This window comes from Dendropsophus ebraccatus, chromosome 2, assembly GCF_027789765.1.
Source record: "Dendropsophus ebraccatus isolate aDenEbr1 chromosome 2, aDenEbr1.pat, whole genome shotgun sequence".
NCBI classification, from domain to species: Eukaryota; Metazoa; Chordata; class Amphibia; order Anura; family Hylidae; genus Dendropsophus; species Dendropsophus ebraccatus.
Genome location: NC_091455.1, coordinates 144,129,034 through 144,143,094, shown reverse-complemented (window position 1 = coordinate 144,143,094; position 14,061 = coordinate 144,129,034). Strand labels below are relative to the sequence as shown.

Here is a 14,061-nt window from a genome sequence, read left to right as displayed (position 1 = left end):
TTGACCATGTCTACATGCCTAAATGCACTGAGTTGCCGCCATGTGATTGGCTGATTAGAAATTAAGTGGTAACGTGCAGTTGGACTGGTGTACCTAATAAAGTGGCAGGTGAGTGTATATATAAATAAACCCCTCATAAATATGTGTGTGTGTGTGTATATATATCTATCTCAATTTGCTAAATATGTCCTATACACTACAGTATAGCCACACTGACATTTTTGGTTGTTTTATAGTTTGGCACGTTCTTGTTCTATGTTTTTTAAGGTTGTTTTTTGATGGTTAAATGCATGATTTGAGATTCTGCTTCTTTATGTTGCACAGCCATATACGTTCTTTAGGATTGCTTTACCCTATGCAGTACCTTGTTGTAATAAACTTTACCTTCATAAAAAGGTTTAGGATGTACAGAATTCATACACACCAGAAACTAAAATATCTGTGATTCCTTTCAGCTTTACACCATGACACAAGTAAACATATTGCAGAAAGAAACTAGTCTATGTGTGCTTGATGGAATGTTTTACATTACATATAGTTTATGATAATATGACTAATATAGTTATTTATTTTTGAGGAAATTGTAAACAATGTAAGTGAGGCATAGTCCTTATTTTCAGAAATCTGTTCTGTGATATCATAAATAGTTATTAAAAGTAATAAAAAAGCAACAACTTAACAACTCACTATTTTCTTCTTCAGCTTCATGCGGCAAAACTTTGAAATCTAAAAACCACACTTCTATCCAGGCCAAGATAAAGGACATGATAGGAAGGACATAACCAAAAGCACCTTGGGAAAAAAGCTGCAAAATGCAAGAAAGCATACTTCTTATTCTCATCATTATATGATAGAAACACACACAACACATTTAGAGTGCTTTCACATGTAGCAAGTTTGCAGAGGATTTTATGCTGTGAGTTTTGCAGTGAAATCCACTGCGATACTCAGTACCATTACAATCTATGGTCCTCCATAGAAAATCTGCTGCGAGAACGTAGTGACTAATTAGCTGCTGTGCTGGTACAAATAATTAACAGCCTATTCTCACCTGGCCGCGCTACTTTGTTGCACTTCTGCTTGAGTCTCTGCGTCCCTGCTCACTGAGGACCCTTTCAGCCAATCAGTGCACTGTACCACTGCAGTCAGTGATTGGCTGAGCAGACTGTCAATGAGCAGGGACCCAGAGACTTAGGCAGGAACTTGATGGGGCAGTGCGGGCAGGTAAGAATGGGCTGTTAATTATATTTAAGCCGGTAGCTAATCAGTTAAACAAGGTGGTCACTACATTCTCACAGCAAGAATGCAAGGCCATTGGGTATAATGGTACTGAGTATTGAAGCGGATTTCACAGTGAAACTCGCAGTGTGAAATCTGCTACATGTAAAGGAACCCTTAAAAAGGAAGCTCCAGCAATCACGTAAAAAAAATAAATAAATAAAATAAATAACATATATATGCTCTCACAAATTTTTTGACACCTTTCCCACTTGTCTATGTTGCTTCTAGATCCAAGTTTAAATGTCTGCAAATTATCCCAGTTTTAAATCATGGCTCCGGAATGGGAAACTACATTTCCCAGAATGCACTGCACCTAAGAGCAAACTGCAAGGTACCCGCCCTTTTCTAGTAGTATCTGCCCACCCACTGGCTCAATCTGCTTTTGCTTTGCCCAGTAAACACAGTATTTATCTACCTTTTCCCTACACAACTCAGGAGAGGTTGTTGTTTCCCCACCCCTTGGCCAGGTGGTCAATGATTAGTGTGATGTCAGTGGTGGGCGGGGTTACAGATTAGGTTTTACAGCTTGCCTGGCAACAGAAGAGACAGACATCATGTGACCTCTGTCTCAGAAGGGGGGGGGGCAGAGGAGTCAAGACAGAGTGGACCAAGCAGTGAGGATTTTCAGCAGCTTCAGGGTGTAAGTCAGGATGTGCTGCAGACAAACGGAACAATTCATGTAACAGAAACCTATTACAAACAATCTTAGATTATGGGTGGGAATTGAACAGGGTTAAATCTTTCTTAACTGGAGTTCCCCTTCAAAAGGAACCTGCCATGCTAGTTATACTAAGGACATCATCCTATGGGTATACCAGCATCACTGACACTGGCACTTTACTGACGACCTTCCGATTATGTTGCAGCTAATGACTAGACTGTGTCTATATGGAAACTCATCAACAATGCTGAGAGAGCATCATAACTGCAATTAAACTAAAGCACCAGGGCAGAGTGAAGTGGCTGTGGTGGACGCAACATAGCCAGTATAGTGTATTTTGTTATTTTATGCCAAAAGTAGGCTCTATATTTATGTCCGTTTATAAGTTGCTGCTCCAGTTAATACCATACCTCTGAGGTGAGCACACTACCTATTATCTTGTCCTTAATCTCATAGTGCAGAGATCTCTATGGACTCTGCACTATAGAGCTCCTTATCTTAGCTGTTTATAGTTCTCACAAGACTCTTTGGGGAATGTAAGTGTTTAAACTTTCAGACAATTACAATAATTATGTTTGTAGTCTAAATGCCATTGCACTACGTAGTTGAAAGTAAATATGCCAGTCTTGATTTTAGAGAAATGCTATACACATCTGCCATTAAAGAACACAGTGATTTGTGGTTCTTAGCTTAGACTAGACATTCTAAAATGTCCAGTCTAAGCACAGCCTTAGACATCCTAACTAGGAATGATAATAGCAAATAATAAATAATAATTATTAATATTATCAATAATGTTTTCCAGGTTTAGAAAAACATGGCCGCTTCCCTCCAGAAACAGCATTAATCTTGTCCTCAGTTCGAGTGTCGTTTTGCAGCGCAGTTCCACTTAAAGTTGCTGCACCACTCAGTGGCTCCCTCTATGGGAACTGGTGTTGTGGCTGTAGTGGTCGCTGCTCAGCAATTTAAGCTAGGGACCCACACAAATCAGGAACTGTGCAGCAGTGAATCAGTGTGGATGTTTTCCCTCCCAATAGAATTACATAGTTATTATTATGATTGGTCTAACATATAATAATTTACTACACTATAATATTATAATAATTAACATATAATAAACATATAATATATGTTTTTAAACATAATAATTTACTACACTGCTGGGGAGAACCACTGCACCAGTAGATACAGTAGTTCAATTTCTTCTCATTAATATTTTATTTCGCAATCCATAGGTAGAACACCAAAACTTGTCAAACAAGTCATGTCAGAATAAACAGGTCATAACACATTAAGGGTATACAATCGGTTAAAGGTCAATATATCCAGATGATACCAAGCAGCAGCCCTTGCAGACCTTTTTCAACGTGGTATCAAGTCCTGGGGTAGGGCGTGTGGCTGGCACTATGTGCTTGATATGAGCTTACCTTAGATAAAATAACTTTCACTATCAGGAAGGCACAAGTTGTTGCGGTGGTCACCTAAAGAATAATGGGAATATTTCCAATAGTAAGTAAATAACTTTCTTATTTGACTTAGACCCATCATACTTACTGTTCAGAGCCTCAGCATCATGCTAACCATTTCCCTCCAATGGTAATGTCACAACCTGACTCCAAAGGCTATGAGGGCTGTGGCTTCTGGAGATAATGATGGCAGGGGGACACTGAGGGACACAGGGCACTGGAGGGACACTACGAATGGTACAGAGGGGGCTCACATCGTAATCCCTCTCTGTACCCTCAGAATTGCGCTTTGACATACCAGGATGTTATAAGGCGTTAAGGGGTTAATGTTATACAGAGTTAAGGGAAGAAATGGAATTTAGACTGAGCTGTATTTATTCTGGGTTTTGGTGTATTTGGTGAGGCCTAAACATCAGTTTAATATGATGGGTGAAGCTCCCATAGAAAAAGTTTGAGAAGACTAGTACTAAATTATAGACTAAAGCTAGCTTCTATACGTCTATATAAATTGTATGGCAGGCAAAAGGTGTGTTATTGTTATCACTGCTTTTACACAAATTGCATGAAAATAGGTACTTACCGCTACTGCCCACCAGTGGCGTAGTTTGCATATTGCATAAGCGACAATTAGAACAATAAATCGAAAGAATGACAGCAACTGGGGAGAAGAAGTGCAAAAACATTTAATGTTTTTTTACTTATAACATGTTAAGTTATTCATGATATATCTGCTTGCATCTTTAGGCTGGGTTCACACTATGTATATTTGAGGCTGTATTTGTGAGGCTGAATAGCAACCAAAACCAGGAGTGGATTGAAAACACAGAAAGGCTCTGTTCACATAATGTTGTAATTGAGTGGATGGCCGCCATTTAATGGCAAATATTTGCTGTTATTTTAAAACAACGGCTGTGGTATTGAAATAATGGCCGTTATTTACTGTTATATGGCGGCCATCCACTCAATTTCAACATTGTGTGAACAGATCCTTTCTGTGTTTTCAATCCACTCCTGGTTTTGGTTGCCATGAGGACCTGACATGAGGACCAAATACTGCCTGAAATATACTGTGTGTGAACCCAGCCTCAAAGGGGATTTTTTCTTAAAAAAATTGCTTTAAAAAAGATATATTGCTTTGTAATATACCTTTTTGTTTATATCATTTTTTAATTCTATATGTTCTTCTAATGCCTGGCAGAAATAAGGGGCAACACGGCCCCTCTGCTGCCACCACCATTTGTACAGCGTAAACAGAGCAGGTTTCAGCCCCACTCGTGTACTGTATATTCTTATACACAGAGCACAGGGAGGAGAGGTTGCCAATACAATCACGGTGTCTGGAAGTCTTTACAGGGACTCACTGAGCTAGAAGCAGAGCAGGAGGTGATAGCAATCACCACTCCCTCTGCAGTGGCTAAAAAAAAAATATTTTTTAAAATGTGTCCCAATTTAAAGAGAAAATGGGACTCCTCTTGTAAGTTGGTTCAGTGTTGTCATCTATTCTGACACTTGTCCTTGGAAGGGCTGCACCTAACTGCATCTGAACCAGGAGGGTGGCGTTGGGTGCGTACACACAGCTGTAATTGGGTCTATTTTACACCTGGATCCCAAATACAGAGGTCAAATCTATAGGGCCACAAAAAGCTTTTTATTGAAGAAAAACAAACACACACAAACTTACTTTGCTTTTTTGGAGGTGGATTGACAAAACACAGAAATTCTGGCACTTTTTAAATTACATTTATAGTCTTAACCATGCTGTATTGTTGGAGCTTTACAAATGTGGCGAAGACAAATATGCAAGTTTTTATTTTATTTTATATAACAATTAATTTATGGGTAGTGTTTGTTATTTAATTATTTGGAGATGGGGGTAGGATGAGGGATTTTTACAAAATTTTAACACTTGATAAAATACTAACCATCAAAACCTGATCAGGCATGGTAGAAAAAGTAAATGATACTGATTAAAATAAAATAGATGGGGGGGGGGGGCGTGGCCTGGCAATGGTGGGGTGAGGACGTGCGGCAGGAGAGCTCCGGTGACGGGACGCACATTACCTCGATTTTAAGCAGAACCGCTCACCCCTCAGCGCCCTAATGCAGCAGGGAAAGAAGGGGGGCACCCCAAGGACACAGCGCACCCGCTCTTCTACGGCCCCGAACTCCATGGACCGGTTCCTGACGGGGGAAACCGCGCGCCACACACATAAGCAGCCTGAGCTGCAAATGGCCGCGGGCTCTCCCCGGACAGCAGACCGCGGCTCCTCTGGCACCCAGCGCTCTCCCGGAACGGCGGCATCCGCTTCTCCTACTTCCTCATGCGCCTCAGGTCAGTCGGGCAGCCCCTTAGCACACTCTCCAGAGGTGGCCCCTCGTGTGCCCGCCGCTCAGGGGAAAGAGCGCGCTCCCATACCGCCGCCATCTTTAGCAGCTTCCCTCTCCCCCTGGCGCCGCCATTTGTTACCCAGGCTGCCGCCTCACAGGATGATATGAACATTACAGGCACTGCACCTGCTGCCCCTGACCAGTGGAGCTGGCAAGATCATGTCAAATCCCTACCCACAAAAGCTGAAATGGAAATGTTCATGGAGAGGCTGGAAAACTCATATAAAAGGGAGGTTGGGGTGTTGAGAGCAGACTTTGCTGTTATTGATGCTAAAGTACAAGATCTAAGCACAGACCACATGGCGTTATGCAGCACTGTTTAATATGGAGCTCCTGAGTGGCCACAGTAGCTTGTAAATCTTCAACAGTTGTACAGGTTCCAGGATGATTTAGAAAATAGGAACCGGCGGAACAATGTGAGAATCAGGGGGTTGTCTGAGTCCTATAAAGCAGCTGATCTAATCCCCACACTACATAAGTGCTTTAGTGCATTGCTGGACAGGCCCATAGGAGATGATTTTGAAGTGGATCGTGCTCACAGGGTCTTGGGCCCCATGAATCCTGATGCTTCTAGACCAAGAGACATAATTTGTCTCCTCCACCATTACAGATTTAAGGAGGAGTTAATGCGTGTGGCTAGGAACCTTGACTGTGTAGACTGTGATGGGCATCGTCTCATATTTCTACAAGACCTTTCCAGGGCTACTCTGGCTCAGTGTCGCTCCCTGCGTCCTTTACTGGAAGCTTTGAGAGAGAGAGACATTCCTTATGCATGGGGGTTCCCGTTCCATTTGATTGTACGACGTAATGGCAGACGCCTGGAACTGCGTGAGCCCGAGGATTTGCCGTCCTTCCTGACTGATTTTCCTACCTGATTGGGGTTATCTGCCTCCTCTCCCTACTACGTTGCAATCTGCGAATGATTGATGATCCGGGACTATGAGTAGTGATTAGTGTCCTGCTGGGACGGGTATTTGCCTTACGTTGCTCATTAGTTCGATTTACACCATACTGTTACCATACTGTTGCCATACTGTTGTTTGGGTGGGTTGTATGTCTGTTCAGGGTTGTGTGCCCATGTGATATATCCCAGCCGCTGCTTGCTTGTTTGTTTGATTATTGCAGAATGGGGTGAGAATGGTTACTCATGTTTTTGCACTTATGGGGTGTGTCCCGTCCTGGACTCCTGCTCCCCCTATTGCCAGTTACTCCCTCCTTAGGGTGACGCGTGAGCGTCCTTTGCTTTCCCCTTTTGGGTATTTTTACTGCACGTATTAGTCACGTGCAGTCGAAGGCTTGCACTTGTGTAGCCTTTTTGCTTGTCTTTGTTTCTATTTTCTTTGTCTTTGTCCGTTCTTTTCTGTTCCCCACTTGTTTCTCTCTTCCCTCCTCTCCCTCCAACCCTCCCCCCTTGGGGTGTTTGTGTTTTTTTTTTTTTTGTTCCTTTTGTTTGTTTTGCTCTGCTTGCTCTCCTCCCTTTTTCGGTGTCTCTCAGGATGTCTGCCCCTTCCATAAAGTTGGCTTCCATGAACGTCCGTGGCTTCAACATCCCTGAAAAGAGATCACAAATCACCTATGCAATGCACAAACAAAAAGGTACAGATCTTACTATTACAGGAAACGCACTTTAAAACTGGTCACGTCCCGGGCAGGCACTAGACACTACAATGTATGGCTGCATAGCTCCACCCCTGAAGCAAAATGTAAGGGAGTGTCTATTGCTCTTCATAGGTCGCTTCAACATGTGCTCTTAGATTCTCTGATCTGCCCCAATGGTAGGTTCATCTTTCTCAAATTGGATATTCTGGGAAAGATTTACACAATCGGGAATGTTTACCTGCCTAATTCCAACCAGGGTAAAGCATTTGTGGACATCTGTAAGAGGGTGGACTCTTTCATAGAGGGAACATTTGTATTAGGGGGCGACTTCAATGTGGTCCTCGACCCCTCCATGGATACCTCCACGGGTCGGTCCTCAGTGGCTAGATCTTCTGTAGCCAAGATCCAGTCTGCCTTACGCTCTTATAGGTTGGTTGATGTGCGGCGGTTACTGCATCCTAGAGATAAGGATTTCACCCATTTCTCGGCTGCCCATAACTCGTATGGCCGACTGGACATGTTTTTTATTCCGCATTCGGCTTTACTGTTTCACCCTTCGGCGACTATTGGAACGGCAATCTGGTCAGATCATTCCCCCATTTTCCTCATGCTGGCACTCCCTGGTCTGGTCCCGAAAGAGTGGCGGCTCAATGAGTCGTTGTTAAATGACGTGGCCTGTAAATCTGCTATAGAACGAACAATTGCACAGTTCTTAGATTACCATAGTCATGATCCCACACCATTGCCGTTCCAATGGGAAGCTTTGAAGTGTGTAGTTAGGGGGGAACTCATCAAGCAAGGGGCCAGGCTGAAGCGTGAATATGGGTCTCAAATTCAAAAGTTGCTAACACGACTTGAGAAGCTGTCAGCTTTGCACAAACGGGTGGGATCGGATGAGAATTTGCTGGCGCTTACAACTGCTAGAAAAAAAGCTACGTGACTTACTGTTGCGCAAAACGCTATGGCAGAAGGAGAGACTGCGTAGTTTTCAATACAAGCATGCTAATATGTGTGGCCGTGCGCTGGCTTCACCCTAAATCTACTTCCACTTACATCCCCTCTATTCAGTCGTCTGAACGTGGGATGGTGTTCCACCCTAGGCAGATTGCAGATCAATTTCAATCCTACTTTTCCTCTCTTTACAACATTAAAGGTCGGTATGAGGATTTACCCTTGCCTGCCTTGGATGCTAAATTGTTGGATTACATGAATGATACTGTTCTGCCCCGGGTGGATCCTGAATGTGTAGAAGCAATGGACTCCGACTTCACGGAGACTGAAGTAGACGCAATCATTCAATCTCTGAAGGGGGGTAAAAGTCCTGGCCCTGACGGCTTTACGGTAGCATTTTATAAATTTAAACCCCTTCTTTTGCCTTTTATGACCAGGTGTTTCAATGCGGTGTCTCCCACTTGTCCCTTTCCGAAACAGGCCTTAGAGGCTCACATAGTAGTCTTGCCCAAGCCCAATAAGGATCCCAAATTTTGTGGGAATTATCGTCCCATATCACTTATTAATTGTGACCTGAAAATCTATTCAAAGGTCCTGGCAATCTGCTTGGGCAGTCTCATGCCTGCGCTCATTCATGGGGATCAAGTTGGGTTTGTGCAAGGCAGGGAGGCGAGGGACAATACCCTGCGCACCATTGGCTTAATTTCCTATGCTGGGCGTAAGGGGCTTCCAATGTGCCTAGTATCGGTTGACGCTGAAAAGGCTTTTGATAGGGTACATTGGAAGTTCCTTAGAGCCTCTCTGGCGCAGGTTGGCCTGGGCTCTGGTTTTATTGATAGAGTCATGGCGCTTTATTCTCTTCCGTCTGCACGGGTGAGAGTAAACGGGATTCTTTCTGACTCCTTTCCCATTCACAATGGGACTCGCAAGGGGTGTCCCCTGTCTCCCCTATAATATATCCTCACCATGGAACACCTGGCCATAGCATTAAGGAAGAACCCGGATGTGGTGGGACTCAGGGTGGGTAGGGATCAACACAAATTAGCTTTGTACGCGGACGATTTACTGCTCTATATCTCTTCCCCATTCGTCTCACTGCCATCGGTTTTGAAAGAATTTGATAGATTTGGATCACTGAGTAACTTTAAAGTGAACATGTCCAAGTCGGAAGTCTTAAATGTCTCGTTGCCATCCGCGGAAGCTGCCGCATTGCAACATGCTTTCTCATTCCGTTGGCAGTCAGAAAGTATTACCTATCTGGGTATCCAGGTCCCGTCCGTGCTGCACCGTCTTTATTCACTAAATTATTTGCCCATGCAACAGCGTATCCTGTCTAAGCTGCAACACTACATGCATAAACCGACCTCGTGGTTTGGGCGCATACATGTTATAAAGATGGACATATTGCCAAAACTTCTCTACCTCTTCCAGACGGTCCCTTTTAGTGTGTCTCCTAGTTTTTTTAGAACTCTGCAACGAGCTATATCCAAATTTGTGTGGAACTCATGCCGGCCGCGGATCAGATTTTCCACGCTTACTAAACACAGGAACAGAGGTGCGACTGGCTTACCTGATCTAAAAATTTATCACGCTGCTGCGACTTTGGTAAGGGTGTTAGATTGGTCTAAGAGCGACACGATCAAACGATGGGTCAAATTGGAGCAGGGTTTGGCTCCGATTGATCTTAGATTGGCCCCCTGGTTGACCCCCACCGACAGACTATCTGCCTTTTCTGAATGGCCTTTATTAGTGTCTCACACCCTCCATATTTGGGATCTCTGTGTTTCCAAACATCGCATCTCCTTCAGACCAGGCCTGATGACTCCGCTCCTCCGCAATCCGGCATTTGCCCCTGGCTTCGCGGCGCCTAGACCTTTACTCTGGTCCTCTGAGGCAATGCCCCGTCTTAGAGATGTGGTAGTAAATGGTTCTATACCTGATCTAGCTTCCTTGGGGGCCGGGTGTCCTGGGGTTAATCTTTCCTGGTTGGAATTAGAGCAGGTGCAATCGTTCTTCAGATGCTTATTCTCTGAGACAGCTTATTCTCCGGAAATCACCGAGTTTGATGATCTATTCTTGTTGAACACTGGTGTCCCACACGCTTTATCAGTACTATATCAGTTCCTACTTCAAAAATGCAATGGGGATCCACTACTGTTCTTCACGAAGTGGGAAGAGGACCTGGGGATTACATTTGATGAAAGTTCGAAACTAAAAATTTGCACTTTGACCCATGGTTTATCTTTGGCATCAAAGGCTAAAGAGAAAAACTATAAAATCTTAGCTCGTTGGTATTATTGTCCCGTACGACTTCATCAAATGTACGCCTCGGCGTCAGACTTATGTTGGCGATGTGAAGCCGCTGCTGGGTCCATGCTCCATATATGGTGGGAATGCACGGCCATTCAGGAATTCTGGGGGAAAGTGTTGAGGGTGTATGAGATCTACTCGAGTAAAAAAAATTACTAACTCCCCACAAGTCACCCTCCTATCGTTGATACCGGGTTCTCTTAGTCAGATCAAGAAAGGGATTCTAAGACACATGTTGACCGCTGCACGCATGGTGATACCTAGACATTGGAAAACCCAAGTAATACCTTCTCTAGCCGAATGGGCAACAGAGCTGAGAGACATTGGTCGTATGGAAGAAATAGTGGCTGAGGCGCATGATCGGTCGGATAAGTTTGACCTGATTTGGCTACCTTGGCGGACGTTCATGGACTCCGAGAGTTTCCTAAATTGCGATGGTGGTTCGGGTCACTGAGCGGAGCCGTTTTGTTTTTCTTCCCCTTTCTCCCCCGATTCTCCCTCCCCCACCTAGTGTGTGTTGTCTTGTTTGTCTTTTCTACTCTTGTTTCTCGGCCTACATTCGTGATAGTGCGCCAGTTGAGCGCCAGCATATGTCATGTTATCCGTCAGCTGAGAGTTTATAGTTGTCTTGTTTATGATTTCTATTTTTACAAAAACTTGGGTTCAATATTCTATGAGACAGCTTATGTATGGATAAAACCTGTGGTCATTTTATCAGCATTTTTCTGATGGACCAGACTATCCTGGTTGGTCCTTTTTTTTTTTTTTTTATTCTCTGCACTATATTTTGGAATGTTCCATATTTGCTAGCTGTGAACCCTTTAATAAAAACAGATTGAACATAAAATAAAACAGATCTCTGCACATACATTGTGCATGAAAAGCGCAAAGCTGGTAATTACCTCTAATATTTCATGAAAAGCAGCTCCAAGGTATAGCTGAAATTTTATGTGCTGAAAAGTACCAGATACCAGCGCTACCTTTCTTACTCCTGGCTACACATTTACAACCATTATACCACATGTACATTACAGTTCTTATTTCACATGTAAATACTTACAAAGATGTCAAAAAATGAATAATAGTAGTCATATTGTAAAACCTCTTTCTGCAAGGCCTCTAGAATAGTAACATTTGCCTAAAAGAAAAAAAAAATCAATATAGTTACACATTTTTTACATTTTTACCAAAGTACAGCACAACATATATAAATAGGGTATTACAAAACCACAAATTCACAATGATTTTAGAACATGATGTTGGTTTTAAAATGGCAGCTACACAACATTTGTGAAAACAGAGTTGAAAACATCTGTAAATATGAACGGGTATGGTTTGCTCGTAAGAAAAAAGGTGAAGCGAAATTTAAGGCGGTTTGGGGAACATGGCTTGATAAAAAAAAAAAAATCAGATAAGAATTGTATATCACTTCAGTTGATTAAAAAGAAAATAAATAGCTGGAAGTTCCGCTTTAAACTTTATGGAAACACAAACCTTATTGCTGACTACTTCTGAGTTGACTCTCTGACCCTATTCCCTTTAACATGGGAACCTGTGTGACTTCCCCATTACACAATTTACCAGTACTTCTACCTTGAAACAAACTATAATAAACCACAAGATCATAAGTTGCTGTTTGGGCCCTGGCCTTTGTTTTTTTGTTTATTTTTTTGACACCTTTTTCTATTGTATTCAAAAAAAGCACCACTCACACACATGGATATTACCACATCTTTGAGCCTTTACTAACATATTAGAGAGAAGGCTGTTTCTTAATTTTTGTGATCCAAATTCAAGTCATTTTAATTCTGCACCAACAAGGCCATATGAGAACTTTATGCTGGAACATGCAAACTAAGGCCAGTTTCACACATAACAGAATTGGAGCAGATTTTACATTGCAAGTGTGCAGCGAAATTCACTGCGATTACCATACTGTCAGTTTGAGTAGGATGACATACTCACAGCAGAATTTCCCAGGGCTGTGGAGTCAGAGTTGTGGAGTCGGAACTAGTTTTGGCTGGAAAAAATGTACCGACTCCAGCTTCAATTGAGTTTTGATATGAATTTTATAAGTTTTGTTTATAAATATATATATTATGAGCAACATTCTAATAGGACACTGGCCCTATTACATAAGGGTCATCGAGGAAAAGTAGTCGATCACTATTTGTCAGTTTGTTTCTGAGCTGGAAGAGTCCATTGTGTGGGGGGAGATCTGTGCTGTTGTCTTCCTGGAGACTGGATGATTATATATGAGCAGCAGTGTAATATGAAGATATCCTGTGTAATATAGAGGAGGAGAAGACATTAGTAGTGTAGCAGTAACCTCAGTCATCAGTGTGGGGTGACCCCTCTATATCACTGTGTAACTCCCCCCCCCCCCCCTATATCACTATGTCTGACCTCTATATTACAGGTATCTGGCACTGTTAGCAGTGTTTCTGTGTGTATGGTGAATATTAGAAACATAGAAGATTGTCAGCAGGAGAAGACCACCTGCTCCATCTGGTCTAGCTGTTCAGGACATGGAGGCTGGAGACTGGCTGAATCCTCTGCACACACAGGAGAAGCTGCTTTATATCTTTTCCTATTTCCTCAGAAGTTGCCCCAGGATCATGTATGACATTAGGGAGAAGCTGCTGAGCCAGTGTGATAAATAACTCCAGTGTCAGCCAGTGTCTCTGATTGCAACCGGGCCATGCACTGATTGGCTGAGCGCGACCCACGGGAGCCGGAAACCTCAGATGCAGTCGGAACACGGACCAGGTAACGTATGCTCTGGGTGGCGGCAAGTTATGGGAGCCAACATTTACATACTCGCAGTGGGATGACTATCCTCTTGCGAGCATGTACCGTATTTTTCGGACTATAAAGGCGCACCTTCAATTTTAGCCTGCTAAGCCATCTAGGTTCATATATAAGGCCCACCGGACTATAATGTATAAGTTTGAACGAACAAAAAACGTAAGTCACCTGCTGATAAAAGTCTATGCCTGGCGCCTGTATCCGGGCTGCGGAGAGCAGGGAGAGCGGGACAGCGGGAGAGCGGTACAGCGCCACAACGGGAGAGCGGTACAGCAGGACAGGCCTGCGGAGCCATGGGCCGGTAGTCCAGGTGAGGGAGCGCAGTGCGGCAGGGAGAGGTGAGCTCAGCAGCCTATCTGCGCCATGGAGGCCGGAGCTGTCCCGGTCCATATATAAGGCGCACTTACAATTTCTTAGAAAATTATAATATTTTAAGTGCGCCTTATAGTCCGAAAAATACGGTAATCTCATTGAAAATGACAGTTTGGAATCCGCAGCGGATCCATCCTGTGTCTAGCCTTAAGAAATAAAAGAATCTTCGTGAAGACAACAGTATCGTGAGTACTATGTCATGAATGAAATATAAGAAGCAGTTTA

At 43.3% G+C, this 14,061-nt stretch overlaps 1 protein-coding gene across 6 annotated transcripts in view; it reads right to left on the bottom strand.

Annotated features, from left to right (window-relative positions):
* STARD3NL (STARD3 N-terminal like) overlaps positions 1–14,061 on the bottom strand; it is a 58,732-nt gene that overhangs the window by 15,018 nt on the left and 29,653 nt on the right. For all 6 annotated transcript variants that reach the window (XM_069958433.1, XM_069958431.1, XM_069958432.1 and 3 more), the window contains 4 exons: positions 11,717–11,794; positions 3,989–4,066; positions 3,370–3,423; positions 688–805 (listed from right to left, as the gene is read on the bottom strand). In XM_069958433.1, the coding sequence (XP_069814534.1) occupies positions 688–805; positions 3,370–3,423; positions 3,989–4,066; positions 11,717–11,794 (328 nt within the window). The remainder of the gene's footprint in view (positions 1–687; positions 806–3,369; positions 3,424–3,988; positions 4,067–11,716; positions 11,795–14,061) is intronic.